Below are 21,770 nucleotides of genomic sequence, written 5' to 3' on the forward strand. Positions count from 1 at the left end.
GACGCGCTTAGTGGAAACTCAGCCTAAGGCTAAGTTTCCACTGAGCGCGTCACGCGTCGCGTCGTCTGTCATTAACCAATCTAAACATCCCGTCACAAGTAATGTAATAAAATGGGATGTTTTGATTGGTTAACTTGTGATAACGCGACGCATGACGCGCTCAGTGGAAACTCAGCCTAAAGCTGAAGTCATATGGCATGTATTTTTCGCGTAACGCGTAACCGCGTAACCAATTAAGGTGGAAGCACATAAAATTGCAAGAGCCATGGGCAGAATGCAGAAGCCATATGCGCATGCGCTATGGTATCTGTAGGGCTCTACAAATACCATAGCGCATGCGCATATGTGCTTCCACCTTTAAGGTGGAAGCACATAAAATTGCAGGAGCCATGAGCAGAATGCAGAAGCCATATGCGCATGCGCTATGGTATTTGTAGAGCCCTACAGATACCATAGCGCATGCGCATATGGCTTCTGCATTCTGCCCATGGCTCCTGCAATTTTATGTGCTTCCACCTTTAGGGTGCTGTCCCATGGACATCGGAATTATCGGAAAACGGAATCGGAAAGGTGGGATGGTGGGGAGCTAACCAATCAGAATGATTCCGTTGCGTGTTTTCACATGCGGGGGTCGATTCTGGGGGTCGATTCTGTATCTTGGGACGAGGTGAAAATTACAAAAGTGAGGAAATTCACTAGAGAATCTACAATTTCATTTGTCGAAATCTAGTAAATCTGTTCACTTTTGTAATTTTCACCTCGTCTCAAAATACAGAATCGACCTCCTGTATCTTGGGACGAGGTGAAAATTACAAAAGTGAGGAAATTCACTAGAGAATCTACAATTTCATTTGTCGAAATCTAGTAAATCTGTTCACTTTTGTAATTTTCACCTCGTCCCAAGATACAGAATCGACCCCCTGGGTTCCCCACGGCGATCATTTTTCGGAACGGAATTCATGCATGTGCGTAATTCAAATATCTGGCGGTCACTGGCGGTTAAAGAGTGTTGTGATAAGTTGCTGTTGTATTTATATATCTGTTTTGATTGAAAAAGGGGAATATGATGTCATCTGCTGTAAGTATTGTAATTATGAGATACGTATGCTAAGTTATGTTATATTAGGTTATAATGTTTATATATTGATGGTCCCTTATGAAAAAGTACACACAACTTTGATGGTTAACACCATTTAACACTCAAATTTGGGCGTAAGTTTAGTGTTTGTCATCAAAGTTAAGTGTCAACACTTAAATTTAGGTGTAGATTGAGTGTTGACCATTAAGGTTTAGGTAAATTGTGGGTTTAATCCTCAATGATGAGTGTATATTGGGAGTTTATTCTCAATGATAAGTGTAGGTTGGGGATTAAGCCTCAATGTTTAGTGTAGGTTGAAGATTGATCCTCATCGTTGGATGTTGGTTTGGTGTTAACAGAGTGTTAACCTTTAATGTTCTATGTCGATTTAATCAGTGTCGCCATGATCCCTTTATCGTTGGGTGTCGTTTAAATGTTATTGTGTTAATTTTCGTTAAGTGTCAATTGACGGCTTGGTTTATTGGAAAAGTGTTTCAGATAAAAGTTGAAAGGTTTGAAGGGGGCCAATAGACGATCTTATTGGATTTTGGATCCAGGGCCTGTATTGAGCCCAATAGGGCCTAAGTCAAATTTTTTAAATAAAAACCCCTATTTTTTATTGTACCATCCTTCTATATAATACTTTTATATAATATATAATACTTTTTAAAATATTCAAGGAAAACTTGGTAACTTTTTCAATATATATTTAGCTTGTGATATCTTGATGATTGTTTGCCAGAGAAAAAAGTGGTACAGAGGACTTTTTAACTTAATTTTATTTCAAAAATGTGCTGTTTGCAATAGTACCCTGATAGCACAGAAAAGTTTCTGCAACATTGTAGGAACATAACATTGAAACATTGAAACTGTTACAGTTATGTTGCGTAATGTCTCTGAAACGTCTCTGCAAGATTGCAGCAACGTCAAAATGTCCGCTTCGGTCCGCAAGAAACGTTTATGAAATATTACAGAAATGTTTCTTGAACATTTCGGTGAGGTTGGTGCAATATCCTCTTTGGTTTCACTTGCAACATTGCAGAAATGTAAAAAAAACGTATATATGCGGGAATAAATATTGTTAATAAAAAAACATAATTTATTAAATCACAATAGTTTTATTTTTTTTATTTGTAGAAATAGGTTAGTATTGTATAATATTTTAACAGATTATACATTTATATATTTATTATATTAATTATATTTATTATAATAATATATTATTTATTATATTATTTATTATATAGTATTAATATTAAAATTTATATTGCATCATCATCAGCGTCCGCTGTCTTCTGATGTTTACTGAAAATGAAAATAATAGTGTGATAAAAATAACGAAAGAGCATGTTATTTATTTAAGAGGACTTAGTAATAAAAAATTTAAACAAATGAGAAAAAAGTTAAATTAATTTTGTACTTCAAAAATTTATATATATAATAAAGAATTTCAGTATTTTTTTTATTTTTTCACATATATTCTATATACTATTTCTAAATCGAAAATTGGTCATTATGTAATTATTTAATATGTATTATAATCAAAGTTATAATTTTTTTCATTTTGTGTACAAGTCGACTCCGCTTTCAACGAAAGTTCAGGCAATGAATAGTTCGTTCGACCAATAATAAGAATACCATCATCAAATATATGTTATCTATATAATGTATTGTTTTATATGAATATGTTATTAAAATTCCTTTTTGCGCTTAACGCATTCCTTTTCACGCTTAACGCGCATGATGCATCTACTCTTATCTAACATTCGGTGAACAACAAGGATAAATATGCTTCATACACAACATGCGTGAAACGGAATGCATCTTAAGTATTATAAAAAGGCTTCGTTGTTACTTGAATATAATATCCAAAATACTATAAAAGATGTAAGAGATGATTAGTTCATTATTTCATCGTTCCAAAAGCTTTCGGTCGATTCGAACAAAAAATCAAACAATTTAAGTAACTGGAATTCTAATATATTAAAGGCAATTTTTTGTATTTTGTTTTACATTATATGTATAAGATAATTTAATAATAAAATGTAACATATTAGGAAAATTGTAGAAAATTAATATTTTATTGTCCAGTACCTTTTAAAAATCTATTAATTATACAATTTTTAAAAACTTACGTTTTTCTTTGTTCAAGACTGCGCTCGTGTCTTAAAGTGCCTTGCACAAGCCACTTGGAGATATAATGTGTGATATCTTTCTCTGTTACTTTGTCATCCGTAATACGCACAGCTCCTAAAACATTGATTAATATTTATATTTATAGTACTGTTTTGAAATTAAAGTAAAATACTAAAAATTAGTCGCACAACATTTCAAAACTTACGTATAATACACTTCGCGAGCAGCAAATCTTTGAACCCCATTTTTTTTAGCTTTCCAGCCCAACTATATTGTACAGCTATCTCATTTGTGATCGTTCTTTTTAAAATGTTTATAATCAATTCTCGGCTATCACGTCCGCCGATTCTATTCAACGAAATGGCCTATAAAAATTAATTTATTACAATTAGGAACATATACATATATTACACATCGACTGATCTTTTTCGCAAGCTCGTATCTCAATTTTACGAAATTTCTGGTTTGTCTGCTTAAACGCTTCGGGGTTGCCAGAATTAATGATGTATTTTAAAGTTTATGTATGTGAAAAAAAATATTTACCATTTGTTCAAAAAAGTCTTGGTTTTCAAGATCCTTCTCCATATTTTGAACTTCCTCATTGGTTTTTAATGGTAGAGCTATAAATTCCTGCAAAACTGCCATTTCATTATTTTTTAGGGTACCATCTTGGTTTTCTTCTAGTTTGCTGAGCCGATCATCTATTGACTTTAATTTCTCAAATATTTGATTTAGTCGTCTGAATATTTCAGGCAGCACATCTACAAAAAAATAGAATACAGACTTTCGGACACACATATAATAATTGTTATCGTAATACAAAAATAAGTAATTTTGTTTTTATTAATTTAATGCAAGTATATCAAATATACAATTTTGAAATATAATATTTTATACTAACCGTTGCCTTTGCCTGGAGTGACTGAGGCTTCTTTTGCAATATTTTTTTTCGAATTAGGATAGAATTCCTCGCTTTGCATTTTTTCCTTGGTAGGTTTATTGACAATAAACGATTTTGGCAATGATGGTGGTACTGGAAGTGACTTTTCCTTAGTCACTTGTTGATCTTCAGAAATACTATTATTGTTTTGATCGCTGTCGTCAGAAGTTGAAGACGTCTTTTTTTGGCGTGGTATACGTTTCTGATGTGAAATGTCGATGTCGGAAATATCCAAGTCGGAATATTCTTGGGCAAGTTTTACTTTGTCAATCCCTGATGCGTACGTACCTGAAAATTAATAGAGAAAACGACATGAAATCTCAATATTAAATAACATACATTAAAATTGTAAAATAATTTACTCACCTGAGGTCCCAAAAACGCGCAGAATTTTATGAGCAGTCCAAGTACAATCAGGACTGGCTTCTTCCATGATTGCTTTCCGAATTTTTTTTTCGTTCGTGTAAGGCGGCCAGTGACACATTGTTTTATTATCAAATAACCACGATGATGGCACCAACTGCAGTCCGTCATCAAAAAGCGCTATTGTAAATCGCGACATTTTCAATCTCCTGTAAATATCCTACCTATGAAAGCAGTTAAAATAAATAATTAAAATAAATCTAGCTTTACAAAACAATATTAAGTTAGTATCAGACTATGCATTGGAGATTGAGGATTGAGAATTAAAGGTTGAAATTTGACCAATTGTATTTGATCAAAATGTATGTCATATAGAGGTGTGCGAATAGTTCGAATTCGAATCGAATCGAATCACAGTAGATTATACTATATGACATACTATATGACATACATTAATACATTTATTACTACGCAAGACAAGATAGAATGGGTAGAAATTTGTTACATTTGTTAATTATGTAATATAAATTGTAACAGTAATATATATCTATATATAATATACAAATACATTTTAATATTAAATTCGCTATCCAAACATCCTTAACTCATTACATAAAAAATTAGGACACGAGAAACAATTATAACAATTAAAGTTAAATTACGTTTTAAAATAAGTTTGAACATAAATTCAAAAGTCAAATTTCCATAAAACGAATAAAATATATTTTATGTATGTATGATAGGAAAAACAACGCTTAAATTATCTTTGTAAGGCATTTTCCACATCTTAGCTTAAATTTTTTCACACGGCCATTCACGTACGCGATCTTCTTCAATCACAATTTGAATATTAAAAGTATTTGATTCGCAAGGTAGCAAGTACAAATTTTTAATGTGTTTTAATTTTTTACCAATAATTAATTTTGTGGTATCTTCACATTCTACTAACTGTAAGTTTAAAACTGAAACTACGTTTCCATTTTCTAAAAGTACACAATTATTTCGTTGATTATCGCAATGGATCGAGTATGAATTACAAAGAAACATTTTGAATTGAGAAGCAACATTATATCCATCAATTACAGGTCCGTTTTTATGAGATTTCTTGAATCGCATGTGATCATAAAAGTTAACAGGATTTGAGGCTTTTAAACCCAACATTTCTATTTCGGCGTACCGTTTTACTAGTTGCTGAAGAGGTTTATCTGGTTTACGAATCAATGTTTTAATATATGTCATATGATTTTCAAATGGAAACGCACTGAACTCATCTACGGGTCCATACTTTCTAACGTCTGCAAAAATATGTAATAAATTGTGAATATTATGAGAAATATATTGTTCACCATAAATTTGACTGAATGTATTGACAAAATACTCTAGTAAACTTTGCGTATAGTCTATATTACCTGTATGTCTTGAAAGAATTGGGCTTACAAGAATTGTCATCGCAACGTGTAAACTTAAAAAGTTTAAATAAACATTTTTTCTTAAAATATTTTTTAGCACAACCGGACCAGTATATAAAAGGAACTGTCGAAATTTGGTGGCTTTCCAGAATCTAAAATCTTTTAAAGATCTCGGTCTTCGATTATACTCAGAAGGCACTGTATTTCGTAAATTAATTAACGCTTCTGATATCATTTGTTTCATGTGATTCGAAAGTTTCACCGAACTTGGTCCATCATGCCAAAGTAAAATTATTTTCTTGACAACTCCTAACCACACTAGATGCATACAATCTAGTGGTACGCCTGTTACAGGTTTAAAATTAGGAATGTTATTTAATATTGTTTCTCCTGTCTGATAATCGTTATATTTATGATTTATAAAATCTTCGTCAGTTCTTAAAACAAAATCGGTATTTACTGAGGGAAAACATATTCGTCCATTAATGTACTTTCCTTGAATAGTGCATTTCGTACAACTGTTGTAACCATTATGACTTTTAGTATTTAAAATAAAAGACTTAGCTGGAGCATCACATATGAAACCATGTATCTTAATTTCAATCTTTTGTCCGTCATGAATTAATTGATTATTTATTAAAAAAGTTGCTTCATCAACAAACTTTTGCAGGAAAACATTATTATTTGCAGGTTTTGCTTCGCCATAGTATGCTCCAACAATATATACCAATTTCGTTACAGAATTTGAACACAATATAGGCCACAAAGAAGCATTACTAGACTTCGCAATTGGCAGTCCATCAATATTTATAAAAACCCTAAGAATATTAGTCGGACCAACTTGTTGTACATAGTCCCGCAGCATTTTCTTAAGAGCTTTTTCAAAACCAAAATGATAGTATTGCATTTCTACAGGAATGCATTCGATATTTCTGGGAGTATTTAGCAAAGTCCGCGGATCTTTGGGAAATGGTAAACCTGTATGTTTCCGTAAAATAACCAACAAATTAGCTAGAGTCTTGTGCGATACACGGTCATTTATATACCAATAACACAAATCTGTTTTAAATTTATCATAATTTTCTAAATTTTGATTGTCAATTTCATCCGCAAATTCACTTTCTAACTCGAACTCTTCAATTTCATTTTCTGACTGTGAATCCTCAACTTCACGAGGTGATCCTACATTATCGAATTCGCCAGCTGAATCTATATTATTAACGATATCAGATTCAACAAAATTATTGCATAAATTGTCATCGTCGCTATCATCCGAATCAGTACTTGATTTTGGAATCGTATTGGTACTATCATTTTGATTTTGAGATATTAATTCTGGACTGTTCTCATCAGCGGAAGATATATGATAAGAACAACCCGGTGTTGGCTCAGATATGGCATCTAAATCTATAGCTGTATTTTTTGCAACTAGTCTTCGAATATGCCGTTGAGAATAATACGAAAATCTTTTCCGTTTTTTATCCATTGGGAAAATGTGATATTATACTCACTGCAAATTATTCTTCGGATCTTTTTACCGTAAACGAATATAATAATACAAACCTGTAATATAATATAACATAATTATTATTCTTCCTTTTTAAGACATTGAAACAATAAAAACTTAAGAGTACTATTAGTAAATTGAAAAAAATTAGAAAAATTAATAATTTTGTATTTTAATATGTTTTAGTTTAATTAATTTTAAAATAAGAAGTTAAATTATTTTGTACAACTTTAAAAATTTCTATATAAAGAAGAATTTTAATACTGAGCATTCTCATATTCAATAAGATATAGTTCTAAATAAAAAATTAGTCCTTCATATGTGTGTTACAATTAAAGTTATTATCATTTTTTAATTTTGGACGAGTTAACTCCACTTTAAGAAAAACTTTAATAGCATGATCACAAATATATTGTATACTTATGCAACATATAACACAATATATTTATTATAATAAAAATTGCACATACTTCTGTTGAGTACTTCCTGTTGAATACCTTCTGTTGAATACGTCCACTGGATGCCGAATTTCTATGTGAGCCCTGTACACGTATGAACGAAAGGAAAAAAAGTCAGTTTAAGGCAGTAAATCGTTGATATATTGAACTGCAGTCTTTTTGTTAAAGCAGAGATTGCAGAGATTTGTTATATACCAACTATATTCTCTGCTTTAACAACATACATTTATGCAAATATAAAAAGTGCGCATGTGGCCACGGGACATGTTTATGTCGCTAAATTTCGTCGGTATGACGGTTATCTTAACCTGAATTTTAACGATTGATATCTCGCTTTGCGGGGCAGCTAGAGCGACGCTTTTTTCTGCCAAATTCTTTCGTTTTATGCAAAAATACACAATATTGTCAAGTTTCAGGAAAATAGTTGAGGAGTGAGCTCTCCTTTTGTATTACCAATTTCAGATAACCTCTTCCGGACAAAAAATATATGTGTGTATTTTCTTCGTAATCGACTGATTTACAACTTTTCTATTGAAAATAACAAGCCATCGATATTTCATGTGACTTTGTTATCGTATTTTTATATGTTAATTATTAGTATTGTACATACCTTTTACGTGAGACAAATATCATGATCCGGTAGACAAATATGCTGTTCACTTTCATCGTTCAAGGTATACACCGTCCCGCCCTGGTAAAAATTACCGTTAGAAACGGATAGAACGTGCATTCTATCCGTTTCTGACTGTTTTACTATGCGTTTCTTTCCCTGCAATTACGGATAGAAGCAGATGAAAAGTGTTGCAGATTCTATAAGACTGTGTACGCAAATACGGTGAGGAAGGCTAACTGCATCTAACTGATTCCTAACGGAACGGAACTTCTATCTGAACCTATGCGCAGACGAATTATGAATCCTATTCGTTTTTATACGTAGCCAATTTTGAATGTCTATCCGCATCTGATTGCAAAACCAGGCAGGATATCTATCTGCATTTGCATGCAATTATGATTTGTCCGCTCTATCCGTTTCTAACTGCAAATGCATTTTATTCATTTCTTATTACTGCAAATACATGTACATTGTGGGAGGTTTGTAGTTATCAGGTAGATTCTACCTTTAAACGCCAGGAGAAGGGATTCCTTTAGTTACGACACTGTAATTTTTCTGGTTGTCGCCTGACAGAACGCCTGCTTATATATTATGGCTGGTTGTATTTTAAATGTGAGAAACGCTTTCCATCATGCGCCGCCTAGCGGCGTCGTCGCGAAGATGCAGATGGATGCGGTATCCGCAATTACGGATAGATACCGTCAGCATTTGATGCGTACAGAATGCGGACAGAAACATACAGGATTCGTATCCGTAGTTGCAGACAAATTCCTATAGGTCGACATTGCGTACAGATGCAGATGGATGCGGTATCCGCAATTACGGATAGATACCGTCAGCATCTGATGCGTACAGACTGCGGATAGAAACAGACAGGATTCGTATCCGTAGTTGCAGATAAATTCCTGTAGGTCGACATTGCGTACAGATGCAGATGGATGCGGTATCCGCAATTACGGATAGATACCGTCAGCATCTGATGCGTACAGAATGCGGACAAAAACAGACAGGATTTGCATCCGTAATTGCAGACAAATTCCTATAAGTCGACATTGCGTACAGATGCAGATGGATGCGGTATCCGCAATTACGGATAGATACCGTCAGCATCTGATGCGTACAGAATGCGGACAGAAACAGACAGGATTCGTATTCGTAGCTGCAGACAAATTCTTGTAGGTCGACATTGCGTACAGATGCAGATGGATGCGGTATCCGCAATTACGGATAGATACCGTCAGCATCTGATGCGTACAGAATGCGGACAGAAACAGACAAGTTTTTCTATTGCAAAAGCTTATAGATGCTGTATGCCGATAGATTTCCATTAGATACAGTTATACGTCGTTACATTTTCTGTCTGTATTTGCAGATACAATAGTGCTGCTTACAGAAACGGATAGAGCTAGACAAGCTTGCAGTTACAGCGGATAGGATTCCGTTACATACCATCAGAAATTCTATCTGTTTCTAACTGTTTCTAACGGTAATTTTTACCAGGGCGGGCCGGTCCCGCGCGGCGCGCGATGCATTTTGGCGGCATACGATGCTCATTTATTAGTTGAGGTTTCAGAAACCTCTCAGAAACTTTACACTTGTAATGTTGCAAAATACTACATTGTAGAAACATTTCAAATGTAAGGTTTCAATCAAGATGATTGCAGAAATACTGCAATTGCAATATTTCAAAAAAGATGGTCCCAGAGATATTACAAATGTAATGATACACAATTGAGACATTGAAACGTCCCTGCAACATAAGTGAAACCTTTTGTGCTATCAGGGTATACTCCAATTTTTTTTAAATATTTGTGTATGCATCTTCTTGGAGTGTTTACAAATATTTAAAAAAATTGGAGTGCTATTTCAACAGCATATTCTTAAGGACGTTCTCTCAAAAATCACTTTTCTTAGAATGTCCTTGAAATTTACACCATACGTCAATTTAAAGGTCCTCTATACGTGGCTGAAAGTGCAACATTCATTGCGGGGTTAAATTTTGAGATATTTGACCTCAAAGTTTCAATATTTAACATAGGATCCATATGAGTGGTCTCTACAAAACGGACATTTTGTTTGATTGTGAAAAAAGTTTTCTTAGGATGTTTTTAAAAAACTAATATATGATGCATTAATATATAAGAAAAATTATACAACTTCGAACATTAGGGCATGCGGTACTCGTTTTCGAAAAATAACTGTGTAAAGTACGCCATTCTCGCTCGCATATGACGCGAGTCAACACGACGGCGGCGGCGACGGCAACACTGCGCATGCTCTCTCCAACGTAAGCTAGTGTCGCGTATACAGATAGAGCGTCGTTATGTGTGCGCGTACAACCATAGCAAAAAGTTCCCCTCTCCAGAGAGGCACTGCGTACAGCAGTCTTTCTCGCCCGGCGCGCGGAACTTTTTAGAGGGACTATCACAAGAGAACGTCCTTAAGACAAAATTAAGTCAAAAAGTCCTCTATACCACTTTTTCCTCTGGCAAACAATTATCAAGATATCATAAGCTAAATATTGAAAAAGTTACCAAGTTTTCCTTGAATATCTCAAAAAGTATTAGGCAAATAGAAGAATTTTTCAAACAAAAGTTGTTCAAATTAATAGAGAAAGATGGTACAATAAAAAATAGGGGTTTTCATTTAAAAAATTTTACTTATGCCCTACCCAGCGAGAAATGACCCATTGAATCGACGTCTAATTGACGTCGAAATCATCGATATTACATCATATCGAAATAATGCTCGAAATTTGAAGCTTATTTCGGTGTTTGTGCTATCCCAGGTAGCAAAGTGACGTCTGTTTAACGTCATTTTTTGGTCATGTTCTGACGATTGCGACGTTATGAAATGACGTCAAAGTGCCGTAAAAATGACGTACTTTTGTCTCATCTCCGTGACGTCATATATTGACGTCACTAATACGTAATTAATGACGTCGCCGTTACGAAATAAAAGTACGTCAGATTTTGAACACTTGGAATGGCAGTCACAAGACTGACCATAAAATGTCGTCAAATAGACGACAACTTTTTAATCTACATTATTTTTTATGAAATTAAAATGTTAAAATGTCCACTTGATAAACGTTTATAAAAAAACGTTTTTCTTCTTTATCTATGAAAAAAAAAACGCTTTTTTAACTGTTTCTTTACGAATCATGTGCATATAGCCCCGCTTTCTCAAGGCGGTCACCCATCTTAGTACAGTACCGCGCCCGTGTTGCTTGACTTCGATGATCCAGTGAACAGTGACGATCTTCTGACCCTGATGCTTCCTTAGTAACTGTACTTGTCTATAACAAGTACATCTTTAAAGTGTTCAAAAATCTTGTAATGATATCTTCTTGATAGCTATAACACTGCATGAAATAGTTATCATTAGTTGCTTTCCATTTACATCAAAACTCAGATAAATCTCACTTCTGTCGTTCTTCAACATTCAATACCCGGAATGTGCGACGTTGTTCAATACCCGGGTACCCGGGTACCCATCTGTGCATATATGGGTAAAATTTTTAATGTTTGCATGAAAATTTCTTTATAACCGCCCGGATCGTCGCTATTTGAACTTTTTACTATCGAAATATGCAATGAACTTTTTGTTTCAATACCCGGAAGTAAAAAAATTATCGTCTTGAAGTTTACCTACTTGATTCTAATACCCAGGGTACCCGGGTACCCACTTTTAAAAATATGAGTTTTATTATAGTTATTGACTAAATTAATTTATAAATAATTAATATGGTTATAGGAATGGTAAATTAATAAAAAACAATTGTTTATATAATCAAAAATAAGAAAATTAATTATTTTTTTACATATTTTTAAAAGTGGGTACCCAGGTACCCTGGGTATTAGAATCAAGTAGGTAAACTTCAAGACGATACTTTTTTTACTTCCGGGTATTAAAACAAAAAGTTTATTGCATATTTCGATAGTAAAAAGTTCAAATAGCGACGATCCGGGCGGTTATAAAGAAATTTTCATGCAAACATTAAAAATTTTACCCATACCCACTAAACATGAAACCTTCAGGTGACGTTACATTCGAGAAGAATACATCTTATTTAAAACGTTTCATAATAAATGTTTATACAATGTTGTATAAAAGTTTCAGTAAAACGTTTTATTTCTAACATCTACAGAACGTTGCAAGAACATTCCATTTTGGTATTTAAAACAAACATTTGGAACGTTTTAAATAAAACGTTGCGTGACGTTCAAGCTACATCCAGTTTGTAACGTTACATATTATCCGTTTTGCAACGTTTAGAGAACATTTAATTTGTAATGTGCCATTTAAAATGTAAGCTTAACATTATATATGAAACGTTTCTAAAACATTCATTATAAAATGTTGCATGAACTTTTCATGTAAAACGTTCATTTTGGGACATTGAGAAATGTTTTAATAACATTACATATCTGATTTTACTGAAATGTTTACTGCACGACTACGTCGTACGAGTGTTGCATACTTATATAACGTTTTATTTAATTGTAACATAACAATGTTTCAACAACGATATATATGTGCGAACTATATGTAGAACGCATAATGCGCAACATACAGAGATGAGCGGGAAGGCGGTACGCTCATTAATTGGATATCGCGCGTGCGACTTTATCGCGCTGGCTGCTGCAGAAGCCTTTTAAGGCAACGGTGTGAAGGAAAATGCTCATGGCATACGTTTGCCGGTCTTTGGTCTAAACCAAAACATTGTGCTAGAGTTTGCGCTGGCCTAAACCACAGATCAGGTAAAGGAGTGAACATTAAGGCCAGCTTGGTGGCACGGGAGTGAAGCATTGGTGGAGAGAAAGATTCGGTCACAGTATAACTATACCCAGTAGCGACACTGAGTGTCGGCACCTTTGATGTGGAGGGTCCCAGGTCACATGACTCGCCGCCATCTTCTGAGATGTACAAACGCTTAAGAGAGAAAGAGAGAAAAGTATCTTTCTCTCTGTCATACCTACAGGCCGCCATATTCCTGGGTGTACGGAATTTGGAGAAATTGGGAACGTCAGGTGTCGCTCAGTGTCGCTACTGGGTATGGTTATACTGTGATTCGGTCGTCAGCCATATTTTTTATGGACCATTCATAATGCCACCTATCGATACTTAATTAGCTGCATTGTCTACGTAAAATGGGTAATGCAGAGAGACATTCACAAATAAATATATAAGAAATTATTCAAATAATATACATGTACACACAATTTACTGTTCTCTAAATAAATTAATATTGTTTAGAAGACAGTAAAATTGTGTGTATATATTATTTCTTATATTTAATTGTAAATTTCTCTCTGCATTACCAATATTACGCAGCTGATACAGCTAAGTATCGATAGGTGGCATTACGACGAGTGGTCCGTAAGAACATAGCTGACGACTGAATTCCCCTCCCCACCGGTGCTTCACCCCCGCAGCCTTATGTTCACTCCTTTATCTCCGTGGTCTAAACAGTTGAAAACTAGCCTTTCCCCCTTTTCGCTATACACGCAGCTCAAGCGGTTATTACTGTGTGCGTGCGGTGTTAGCCGGCTCGATCTTGCATCACTGACGCACAGTCGTATACCCAGTATTATCAGTGAATTAGTGTTATAAAAAATGGATTTGAATAATGCGAATGATCTGCAGAATTCATCGAACGTAAGTATTAAATTGATATCTTTTACAGTCCCGTTTACGTAGGCCCGTAGGGGCACAACTTGTCGGCTGACTTGTCGGCCCGCCAAAAGTCGGCTAGATTTGTCCCTTCTACCAGAGACTGGCCAGCACATTTCGTCAAATCCTATGTCTTTCTTTGTCCCCTTTATATCTCTTTCTCTTTCTGTTTCTCTTGCTTTAGACGAAACTGGCGGACCAATCTAAAAGTACCCCCCTTATGGCCAGTCTCTGTCCATCACACGTGACACACGACCATATTCTCGTGCATTGTGCGGTGTAGTTATAACTTATTCTCGTTTATTAAATTTTTCTAGCTATGTTATATATATTGAATAAAGTGTGTATTAAGTGTGTAAATAATATAAACTTCTGTATAACTGCAGTGTAATATAATAATGACTAAAATCAAAAAGTATTTTTCAAGTAAAAGACATTTGCGTCGAATAGTAAAAAAAGATTTAATACAAATTTTACAAATTAATCGGGATATAATACAGACGAATAATCATACTAAAAACTTGATACAAAATAAAAATTTTTATGATGATGTTTCCGCCAATATTGTAACGGATGATAACGTTGATGGCGCACATCATGCTTCTCAGGATAATTCTTCGGCAGATAATTTACTTGAGTCGGTAGAATATATTGAAAATATTGATGAAGATATATATAAAGATGAATCGTCATTGTTTAAAGAACGATGTGACACATTTCCTGCAGTAGTAGATGATTTTATAAATACGGTTCAACAATGGATCTTGAAATATAGACACTTATTAAGCCAGTGCGCCATAAATGAATTATTGACTATACTAAGAGTACCATTTCCACAATTTCCACAGGATTCGCGAACGATTCTGCAAACACCTACGTCATGTCCTTATGAAATTATAACTGTTTATCCTGGTTTTTACTGTCACCTAGGAATAGAAAATGGACTACGCAGAATACTTAACAGTAGTTGTATTATAGAAAAACTATTTATGGATTGCACTGAAATAGTATTACCTATTTGCATAAATATTGATGGTTTGCCAATATCGAAAAGTTCAAGCAGTCAATTTTGGCCAATTCTTATTTATATAGATTTGCATACTATCAGTGAAAAGTGGCGAAAGCCGTTTGCTGTTGGGATTTACCATGGCCTTAAAAAACCAGCCGATGTACATCAATTTATGAATTCCTTTATAAACGAGTTTCAGAACTTAGAAAAAAATGGTTTTCAGATAAATAACAGATGTATTAAAGTAAAAGTTAGTAAAGTTCTCTGCGATGCTCCAGCAAAATCTTTTCTTTTATGCATTAAAGGTCACACAGGTTACTCTAGTTGTACTAAATGTACTGAAGAAGGAACTTTTATTAATGGAAAAGTTGTATTTGTAAAGATTAATGGACAGTTAAGGAATGATAGCAGTTTCCGAAATAAGTTGGATGAAGAATTTCATAAAGGTGTAAGTCCTTTGGAAAAATTGAATATGGGTTTAGTTTCACAAGTACCCCTCGATGGTATGCACCTAGTATATTTGGGAGTTGTAAAACGGATTTTAATGTTTTTAATAAGGGGAAACAAAAATATTCGTTTATCTGAAAGTGACAAAAAAAAAGTTAATGATGAACTATTATTATTTAGAAACTATTTGCCAACAGACTTTGCACGATTACCAAGAAGTCTGGAAGAAATAGAATATTATAAAGCCACAGAACTACGACAGTTTCTATTGTATACCGGACCTGTTGCATTACAAAACATAGCAAACAAAAATGTGTATATACATTTTATGGCTTTATCGTGCGCCATTAGAATTTTAAGCAGTTCTGAATTATATTTAACATATAATAATTATGCTCTACAACTCTTGGAATATTTTGTTAAGAAATATGAAATAATTTATGGAACTGAATATCTCACTCATAACGTGCATGGTCTAATACACTTGCCTGCAGATTGTGTTAAGCATGGTCCACTAGAAAATTTTAGCTGTTTTAAATTTGAAAATTATTTGTTTGAAATTAAAAAGAAAATGAAGATGTCACGACATCCTTTACAGCAAATTTGTAACAGACTCAAAGAACAAGAACAAGTACAACAAGTACAAGATGTGACAAAATATCCAGTTTTACGAAAACAATATAGAGTCCAAATTCATAATAAAAAAAAGTACACATATTTTAAAGAGATTGATACTGAAAGGTATGAATTAAAGATATCGGATAGAGATAATTGTGTCATATTGAAAGACAAATCTATTGTTTGCATTACAGACATATGTCAAAAAAATGACACGTCAGAAATTTTTTTAAAAGGAAATAAGTTTACCCAATCCAAATTATTTTTTAATTCACCGTGTTCCTCTCAATTATTCCATATTCAATATTGTCAAAACTTGGCTATAAATAATGTCTATACAATTAATATTGATGAAATACTCATGAAGTGCATCAAATATCCGTACAATAACGGTTTTATTATTCTACCAATAATACATAGCCAATGTGTAAATAAAAATTAAAACTTACATAATGGAAATAAAATATATAATAGGTTAAATTAAATGTATAAAATATGTAAAATAAAAAATATATAAATATAAAAAATAAAATAAATGTATAAAATAAAAATATATAATATATGATATATAAAATATATAATATACAAAAAATGTACAAAATAAAAAATATATAAAATATATAAGGTACTTTTAAAAAAGCTTTCAAACAAATTTTTTACTGCGGTGTTATTAAAATATTATTAGTTATTTAAACAGTTAATTAAAAACTTCATTTCTTGCATTGTTTCCAGATATGGTCTGTCGTCGAATTTGTAACTGAGCAAACTGGTGAAATTGAAGTTGTACCAACTTCATGGCTAGAACAAAAGGAAGACAAGATATTCTGTAAATGGCCGAAAAAAATCCTAGAAAATGTATTCGGAAAAATACACAACCGGACAGCAGCTGGGAAATGTTCACAGTAGAACTGCTTATTCAATATGGTAAGAATTTTAATGAAAGAGGATATTTGACAATATCGTCTATAAATTATACAAGTAAAAATACCTAGTTTATTCATGTAATCAGCACTTGTAAGAAACTTTGTAACATGTCGAAAATCTGTCTTCAATAGTACATACAAATTGAACCAAGGCCATCATAAGATGCCTTAAAGCAAAGCACAAATAATGGTTTCCGTCCTAAATGCATTAAAAATATTTTTTTTGTACTGTAACTTTCTCCAATTGCAGAATCTTATCAGGACGCATTAAATTATACGAAAAAAAAATCAAATTCAGAAACGGAAACATCATGTTCCCAGCTAGGGAAAGGTAAACGTAGAAAGAAGCATAAGAACCAAGATGTCAGTCACCACAATTCCGACAGCGATCACTCACACAGAATAACACCGCCTCCTTCGATAACAATTCCTGATCACGATATACAGACAGGTAACATGTACTAATTATTACAAATAAATTGAAATAATTACTATTACCAATATATGTGACCCTTATTTTTAAAATAATACACAATATTTAACGCACGCGCTTCTATATGTATTACTACTTTGTAGATCCATGCGATGAATTACTTCATGATGAAGCAGTACCAAGTTTGCCTTCACAACAACTCAATAATGGTTATTATTATTAATTATTTTTGAACTGTGAACAATATCTTTTATTTCATATTTACCTAGTTTTTGCACATGCATGTAGATTTATCAATATCATAGACATATAGATAGAGCATAGTATATTTAGTGCTTGGATAACTTTTCATAATTTAATGGAGGGAATACATTTTCCCTTGCACATGCGCAGTTGTGTATTTCTCCCGGAAGCCATTCGTCCTACTAGGTGAACGTACCATTGAGCATGCACGAGGGATGAAAATTTATCCGCTCATTAAATTATCTAAAGTTATCTTGGCACATAGGAGATAATGATCTATATATCTATGGTAAATATATAAAAAGGAACGAAATTATAATAATATAAATACCGACAAAGATGTTGCTATCATTGCAGAAGGGAGTGATTTCAATAACAAAAATGGCACTTCAGCCGCAATAGTAAATGAAATCGACAAAGAAGGTATAATATTTCTCATTCAGAAATCAAAGTATAAAACGAAAATAATAGGTAAATTTTGTTTTGTTTAGTCCAAGAAAATAATATTGCTGCTGTAACAACAAATACAGCTGATGAGAGTTTTGTCGAAGTGGCTGACATTATTAAAGATTCACGAACAGGTATTAATTTCAATATCTACAATATTTTTGTTATGTTTATACCTTATTAAGGGCCGGTTGTTCCAACCTGTTGGTAAAGTAACCAATAGTTAAACCATATATGTCTACCTTGTCTAATTTGAAGGAAAAACAAAGACACATATATGATTTAACTATTATTAGTTAGTTTACCAAGGCTTGGAACAACCGACCCTAAATAAGCTAAGTGTAAAAATGTGAAATTTCAAATTTACATAAAAAGTATATATTTTACGCTTTTTTCATGTAACTTTTACAAAATATTTATTTAACAGAATAGGGGAGACCGGGGCTAAGCCGACAACGGGGCAAACTTGACACTAGGCTTTTTGCCAATTTAAATCTATCGTAGAAACTTGCCTTTCCTACTGTAAATGCGTCTTTATGTGCCAGTATTATCAACGGAATTTGGTAACATTCTGAGTTATAGTGTAATTTTTAACGCGACATAAGCGTTTTTGATAGTGAAAAGTAATTTTTCTGATCTCTCGAAAATGTCTACTCTTTCATCGAGCTTTACTCTTGCGAATCTACCGGTAAGTGATTTTGATGGGAAATTTGATGCTCTATATGAATCCGATAATCGTTTTTGCATATTTTCAAAATTTTCATGTTTTTGAAGTGACAAAAGTGAAAAACGACGTCCGGGGCAAAGTCAACACCACGCCGTTTCGTCGGCTCCCAGTAACAAACGATGCTTGTCATGCAGCCGTATGGCTCATGACAAATGTATGCGCACGTCCGATCGCGAGTTTACCTGCATTAATTGTTTTTCAGACATGAGTTTAGATGAAGATAATTGAAAGTTCAACAATTTTTGTTCTCATTATTTTAAATGATTGTTCTAGCTACTTTATCCCGAATTTTTGTACTTTTTAAATACACAATAAACAATGTATTTTCATTTTCAGACAGTAAAAAATAAGTTCCAGATCAAATTGTGTCGATCAGACAAAGTGTTGAGTTTGCCCCGGCGGGGTGTCGAGTTTGCCCCGGCATTTTTCAATTCGAAAATTTGTCTTCGCGTCACTTTTCCTTTCCTGGCGGCAAAACAAAGCGACGTACAGCAAAACTTCCTGAATCAATTTTGTACCTGAAGAAACACTCTTTAAATATGTACCATTGAATTTGCCTAAAAATTTTAATTAAATATTAAAAATTGCCTTTGAAAAAATAGTGTCGGCTTAGCCCCGGTCTCCCCTACTATTTTTTTCAGATAACTATGTAACATTAAAAATATTAGAGAATGTTTTGGCAACTAAAAAAATGGTAGAACAGCAAAATGAGTTCTTAAAACAATTAGACTCTCGAATTAATATAAATTTGGCTTCAAAGGTGACTGCTGCAAGAAACTCAAATATACTGACAGATACGACAAATATAATTCCTACAAAACCTTTTAATAAATATAAAAAATTGTTAGAGTTCGACGATGGCTTGAAAGCAAATATAGCCGCATCAAAACAATTGGTAAAGAAATTCTTTTCATAAAATATACTTAAAAAAATTAAAATTACAATTGCATTAAAAATGAAGTCCTATGCTACACGAACTGTTTTTATTTTTTGAATAGGAAACGTTCTTCTATTTATTAGGAGGTAATAGTGCTCAAACTTTATGTAAAAATGGATTGGAGAAACTATTTACCAATAAGCTGGGATCTAAATGCTCTTGGTTTGGGCGCAAGGAAAATTATCAATTGAACTTATTACGCATAATGGAAATTTTAAAAAGTATGTAGTCCAGATTTTCTTACTTTTATTTTTTAACTCCTGATTGCGCCGCTGGCAGCGCAAAGAGAAGTTATGCATTTTACTTGTTTGCTGCAGTTTTTCTTACCAGTTTTTCTTACAAAAAATTAAAAGAATTAATTTTATATTTTTGGTAATTTTTTAAATTATGACAATTTAACATATATAACTTTTTATTTTTATTAGATGCAATAAGAAAACATTTTCCTATGTACACGGATAAAGACTTTCAAGATAATGTATCCACATGGTTTAAATATGCAAAAACTAGATATCTGAGAGAAACTGGTATATTGTTTATAAATTATATACAATTATATTTATATATATATATATATATATATTAATAATATTGTTTTTAAAATATATTTTCTATATAACACTATATTGAATCTATCTGTTATATAGACCGAAATGAGAAGAACACCTAAATCCTAGATGACTATATAGATGCCTATAGAATGAGAAGAACACCTAAATCCTAGATGACTATAGATGCCTATAGAAGAAGAACACCTAATTTATGACTATACATGGCATGGAATATACATATATGTGCAGATACATAAAAATATTTTTATACTTATTCGTATTTTATTTAAGTAACCTTTATGCAATTATATTTAAAAATTTAAATATAAAAAGTGTAAGATATATAAAATATATATAAAATGTAGTTTATAAGTGCAAATTATATTGAATAAAAATATATGTATATAATGTATATCAATAGCTTATACAATTAATTAAAATGTTGCTGCCAAAACCAGAGATAACTCCATTTTTCCATTATTTCAGTTAAAAAAGATGACATGTATTGTGACATTTATTCTGCTTGTAGAAAATAATTAATAAAAATGTATTTGTTAATTATTTTTTGCAGGAAAATAAATGTCACAAAAAATGTCATCTTTTTTAACTCAAATAATGGAAAAATGGAGTTATCTCCGGTTTTGGCAATAACAACCCGACACTGTATGCTTAGCAAAGTTTAAGAAACGTTTCATGTGGAACATTGTGCAACTTCACAATAACGGTTTACATAAGTTTATCAAACGTTTTACAAACGTTGCAAATGGGACGTTGCAGGTAAACTTTTTCAGTGATGTTTTGTGTATGTTCTACAAACATTTCACAAACGTTGCAAATGGAACGTTGCAAACAAACTTTTCAGTGACGTTTTATATATGTTTTACAAACGTTTCATAAACGTTACAAATACAACGTTCCATATGAAGAGAAAATGCGTGAGGACATTTGTGGTTGTGGCAACGTTGCAAAAACGTTTCTGGAACGACACAAAGAAAGTCGCACAGCTTAAATATAACGTTACTGCAATGTTGATGAAACGAAATTTTGTTTACTGGGTATATGCACAGATGGGTACCCGGGTACCCGGGTACCCGGGTATTGAACAACGTCGCACATTCCGGGTATTGACATAAGGGTTAAATAGTTACTTTATAACTGTAAAAGTCACAACAAAATTCCTGTTTGTAATTTGACAATTTTGAAAATTAAAATATTATATAATAGGTACATTTTCAGTACTACATCCGCTCATTTA

At 32.9% G+C, this 21,770-nt stretch overlaps 4 protein-coding genes across 11 annotated transcripts; 2 read left to right on the forward strand and 2 right to left on the reverse strand.

Moving 5' to 3' along the window:
• Positions 1-1,948: 1,948 nt before the first annotated feature.
• LOC139784735 (uncharacterized) lies at positions 1,949-7,543 on the reverse strand. The gene is made up of 7 exons (XM_071723930.1): positions 7,438-7,543; positions 4,521-4,741; positions 4,116-4,442; positions 3,758-3,975; positions 3,420-3,579; positions 3,214-3,328; positions 1,949-2,383 (listed from the first exon to the last, which is right to left on the reverse strand). Exons 2-7 carry the CDS (start codon positions 4,714-4,716, stop codon positions 2,341-2,343), a joined length of 1,059 nt encoding a protein of 352 aa, XP_071580031.1. The 5' UTR covers positions 4,717-4,741; positions 7,438-7,543; the 3' UTR covers positions 1,949-2,340.
• On the reverse strand, positions 4,716-9,512 carry LOC139784734 (uncharacterized). Its single transcript, XM_071723929.1, has 3 exons — positions 8,345-9,512; positions 7,904-7,975; positions 4,716-7,489 (listed from the first exon to the last, which is right to left on the reverse strand). Exon 3 carries the CDS (start codon positions 7,410-7,412, stop codon positions 5,310-5,312), a length of 2,103 nt encoding a protein of 700 aa, XP_071580030.1. The 5' UTR covers positions 7,413-7,489; positions 7,904-7,975; positions 8,345-9,512; the 3' UTR covers positions 4,716-5,309.
• A 4,422-nt stretch (positions 9,513-13,934) lies between these two features.
• On the forward strand, positions 13,935-20,789 carry LOC139784733 (uncharacterized). 8 transcript variants are annotated; one of them, XM_071723928.1, is made up of 10 exons: positions 13,935-14,165; positions 16,987-17,178; positions 17,428-17,628; positions 17,754-17,819; positions 18,211-18,276; positions 18,345-18,988; positions 19,788-19,922; positions 20,026-20,185; positions 20,390-20,491; positions 20,612-20,789. In XM_071723928.1, the coding sequence occupies exons 6-10, from the start codon at positions 18,947-18,949 to the stop codon at positions 20,632-20,634; spliced, it is 462 nt and encodes a 153-aa protein (XP_071580029.1). In that variant the 5' UTR covers positions 13,935-14,165; positions 16,987-17,178; positions 17,428-17,628; positions 17,754-17,819; positions 18,211-18,276; positions 18,345-18,946; the 3' UTR covers positions 20,635-20,789. The 8 variants fall into 8 exon arrangements, with proteins under 8 accessions (XP_071580029.1, XP_071580028.1, XP_071580026.1 ...); XM_071723927.1 differs by having other exon boundaries at positions 13,936-14,165; positions 19,669-19,922; XM_071723925.1 differs by having other exon boundaries at positions 13,937-14,165; positions 18,345-19,922.
• LOC139784737 (uncharacterized) lies at positions 14,363-16,696 on the forward strand. Its single transcript, XM_071723936.1, has one exon. It carries the CDS (start codon positions 14,579-14,581, stop codon positions 16,694-16,696), a length of 2,118 nt encoding a protein of 705 aa, XP_071580037.1. The 5' UTR covers positions 14,363-14,578.
• Positions 20,790-21,770: the final 981 nt, after the last annotated feature.

Source organism: Temnothorax nylanderi, unplaced genomic scaffold (genome assembly GCF_030848795.1).
Source record: "Temnothorax nylanderi isolate EJ_2023f unplaced genomic scaffold, tnyl_v1.0 TNYL_tig0667_pilon, whole genome shotgun sequence".
NCBI lineage: Eukaryota > Metazoa > Arthropoda > Insecta > Hymenoptera > Formicidae > Temnothorax > Temnothorax nylanderi.

What these genes read in the sequence shown, in the direction of transcription:
- LOC139784733 (XM_071723925.1), top strand. Translation starts at nt 17,085, where the DNA reads ATGGCCGAAAAAAATCCTAGAAAATGTATTCGGAAAAATACACAACCG. An exon ending in AGAACTGCTTATTCAATATG is followed by an intron (nt 17,179 to 17,427) that starts GTAAGAATTTTA and finishes CTCCAATTGCAG; the next exon opens with AATCTTATCAGGACGCATTA. An exon ending in TGATCACGATATACAGACAG is followed by an intron (nt 17,629 to 17,753) that starts GTAACATGTACT and finishes ACTACTTTGTAG; the next exon opens with ATCCATGCGATGAATTACTT.
- LOC139784735 (XM_071723930.1), bottom strand. Translation starts at nt 4,716, where the DNA reads ATGTCGCGATTTACAATAGCGCTTTTTGATGACGGACTGCAGTTGGTG. An exon ending in GCGCGTTTTTGGGACCTCAG is followed by an intron (nt 4,443 to 4,520) that starts GTGAGTAAATTA and finishes ATTAATTTTCAG; the next exon opens with GTACGTACGCATCAGGGATT. An exon ending in AGTCTTGAACAAAGAAAAAC is followed by an intron (nt 2,384 to 3,213) that starts GTAAGTTTTTAA and finishes TTTCATTTTCAG; the next exon opens with TAAACATCAGAAGACAGCGG.
- LOC139784734 (XM_071723929.1), bottom strand. Translation starts at nt 7,412, where the DNA reads ATGGATAAAAAACGGAAAAGATTTTCGTATTATTCTCAACGGCATATT.
- LOC139784737 (XM_071723936.1), top strand. Translation starts at nt 14,579, where the DNA reads ATGACTAAAATCAAAAAGTATTTTTCAAGTAAAAGACATTTGCGTCGA.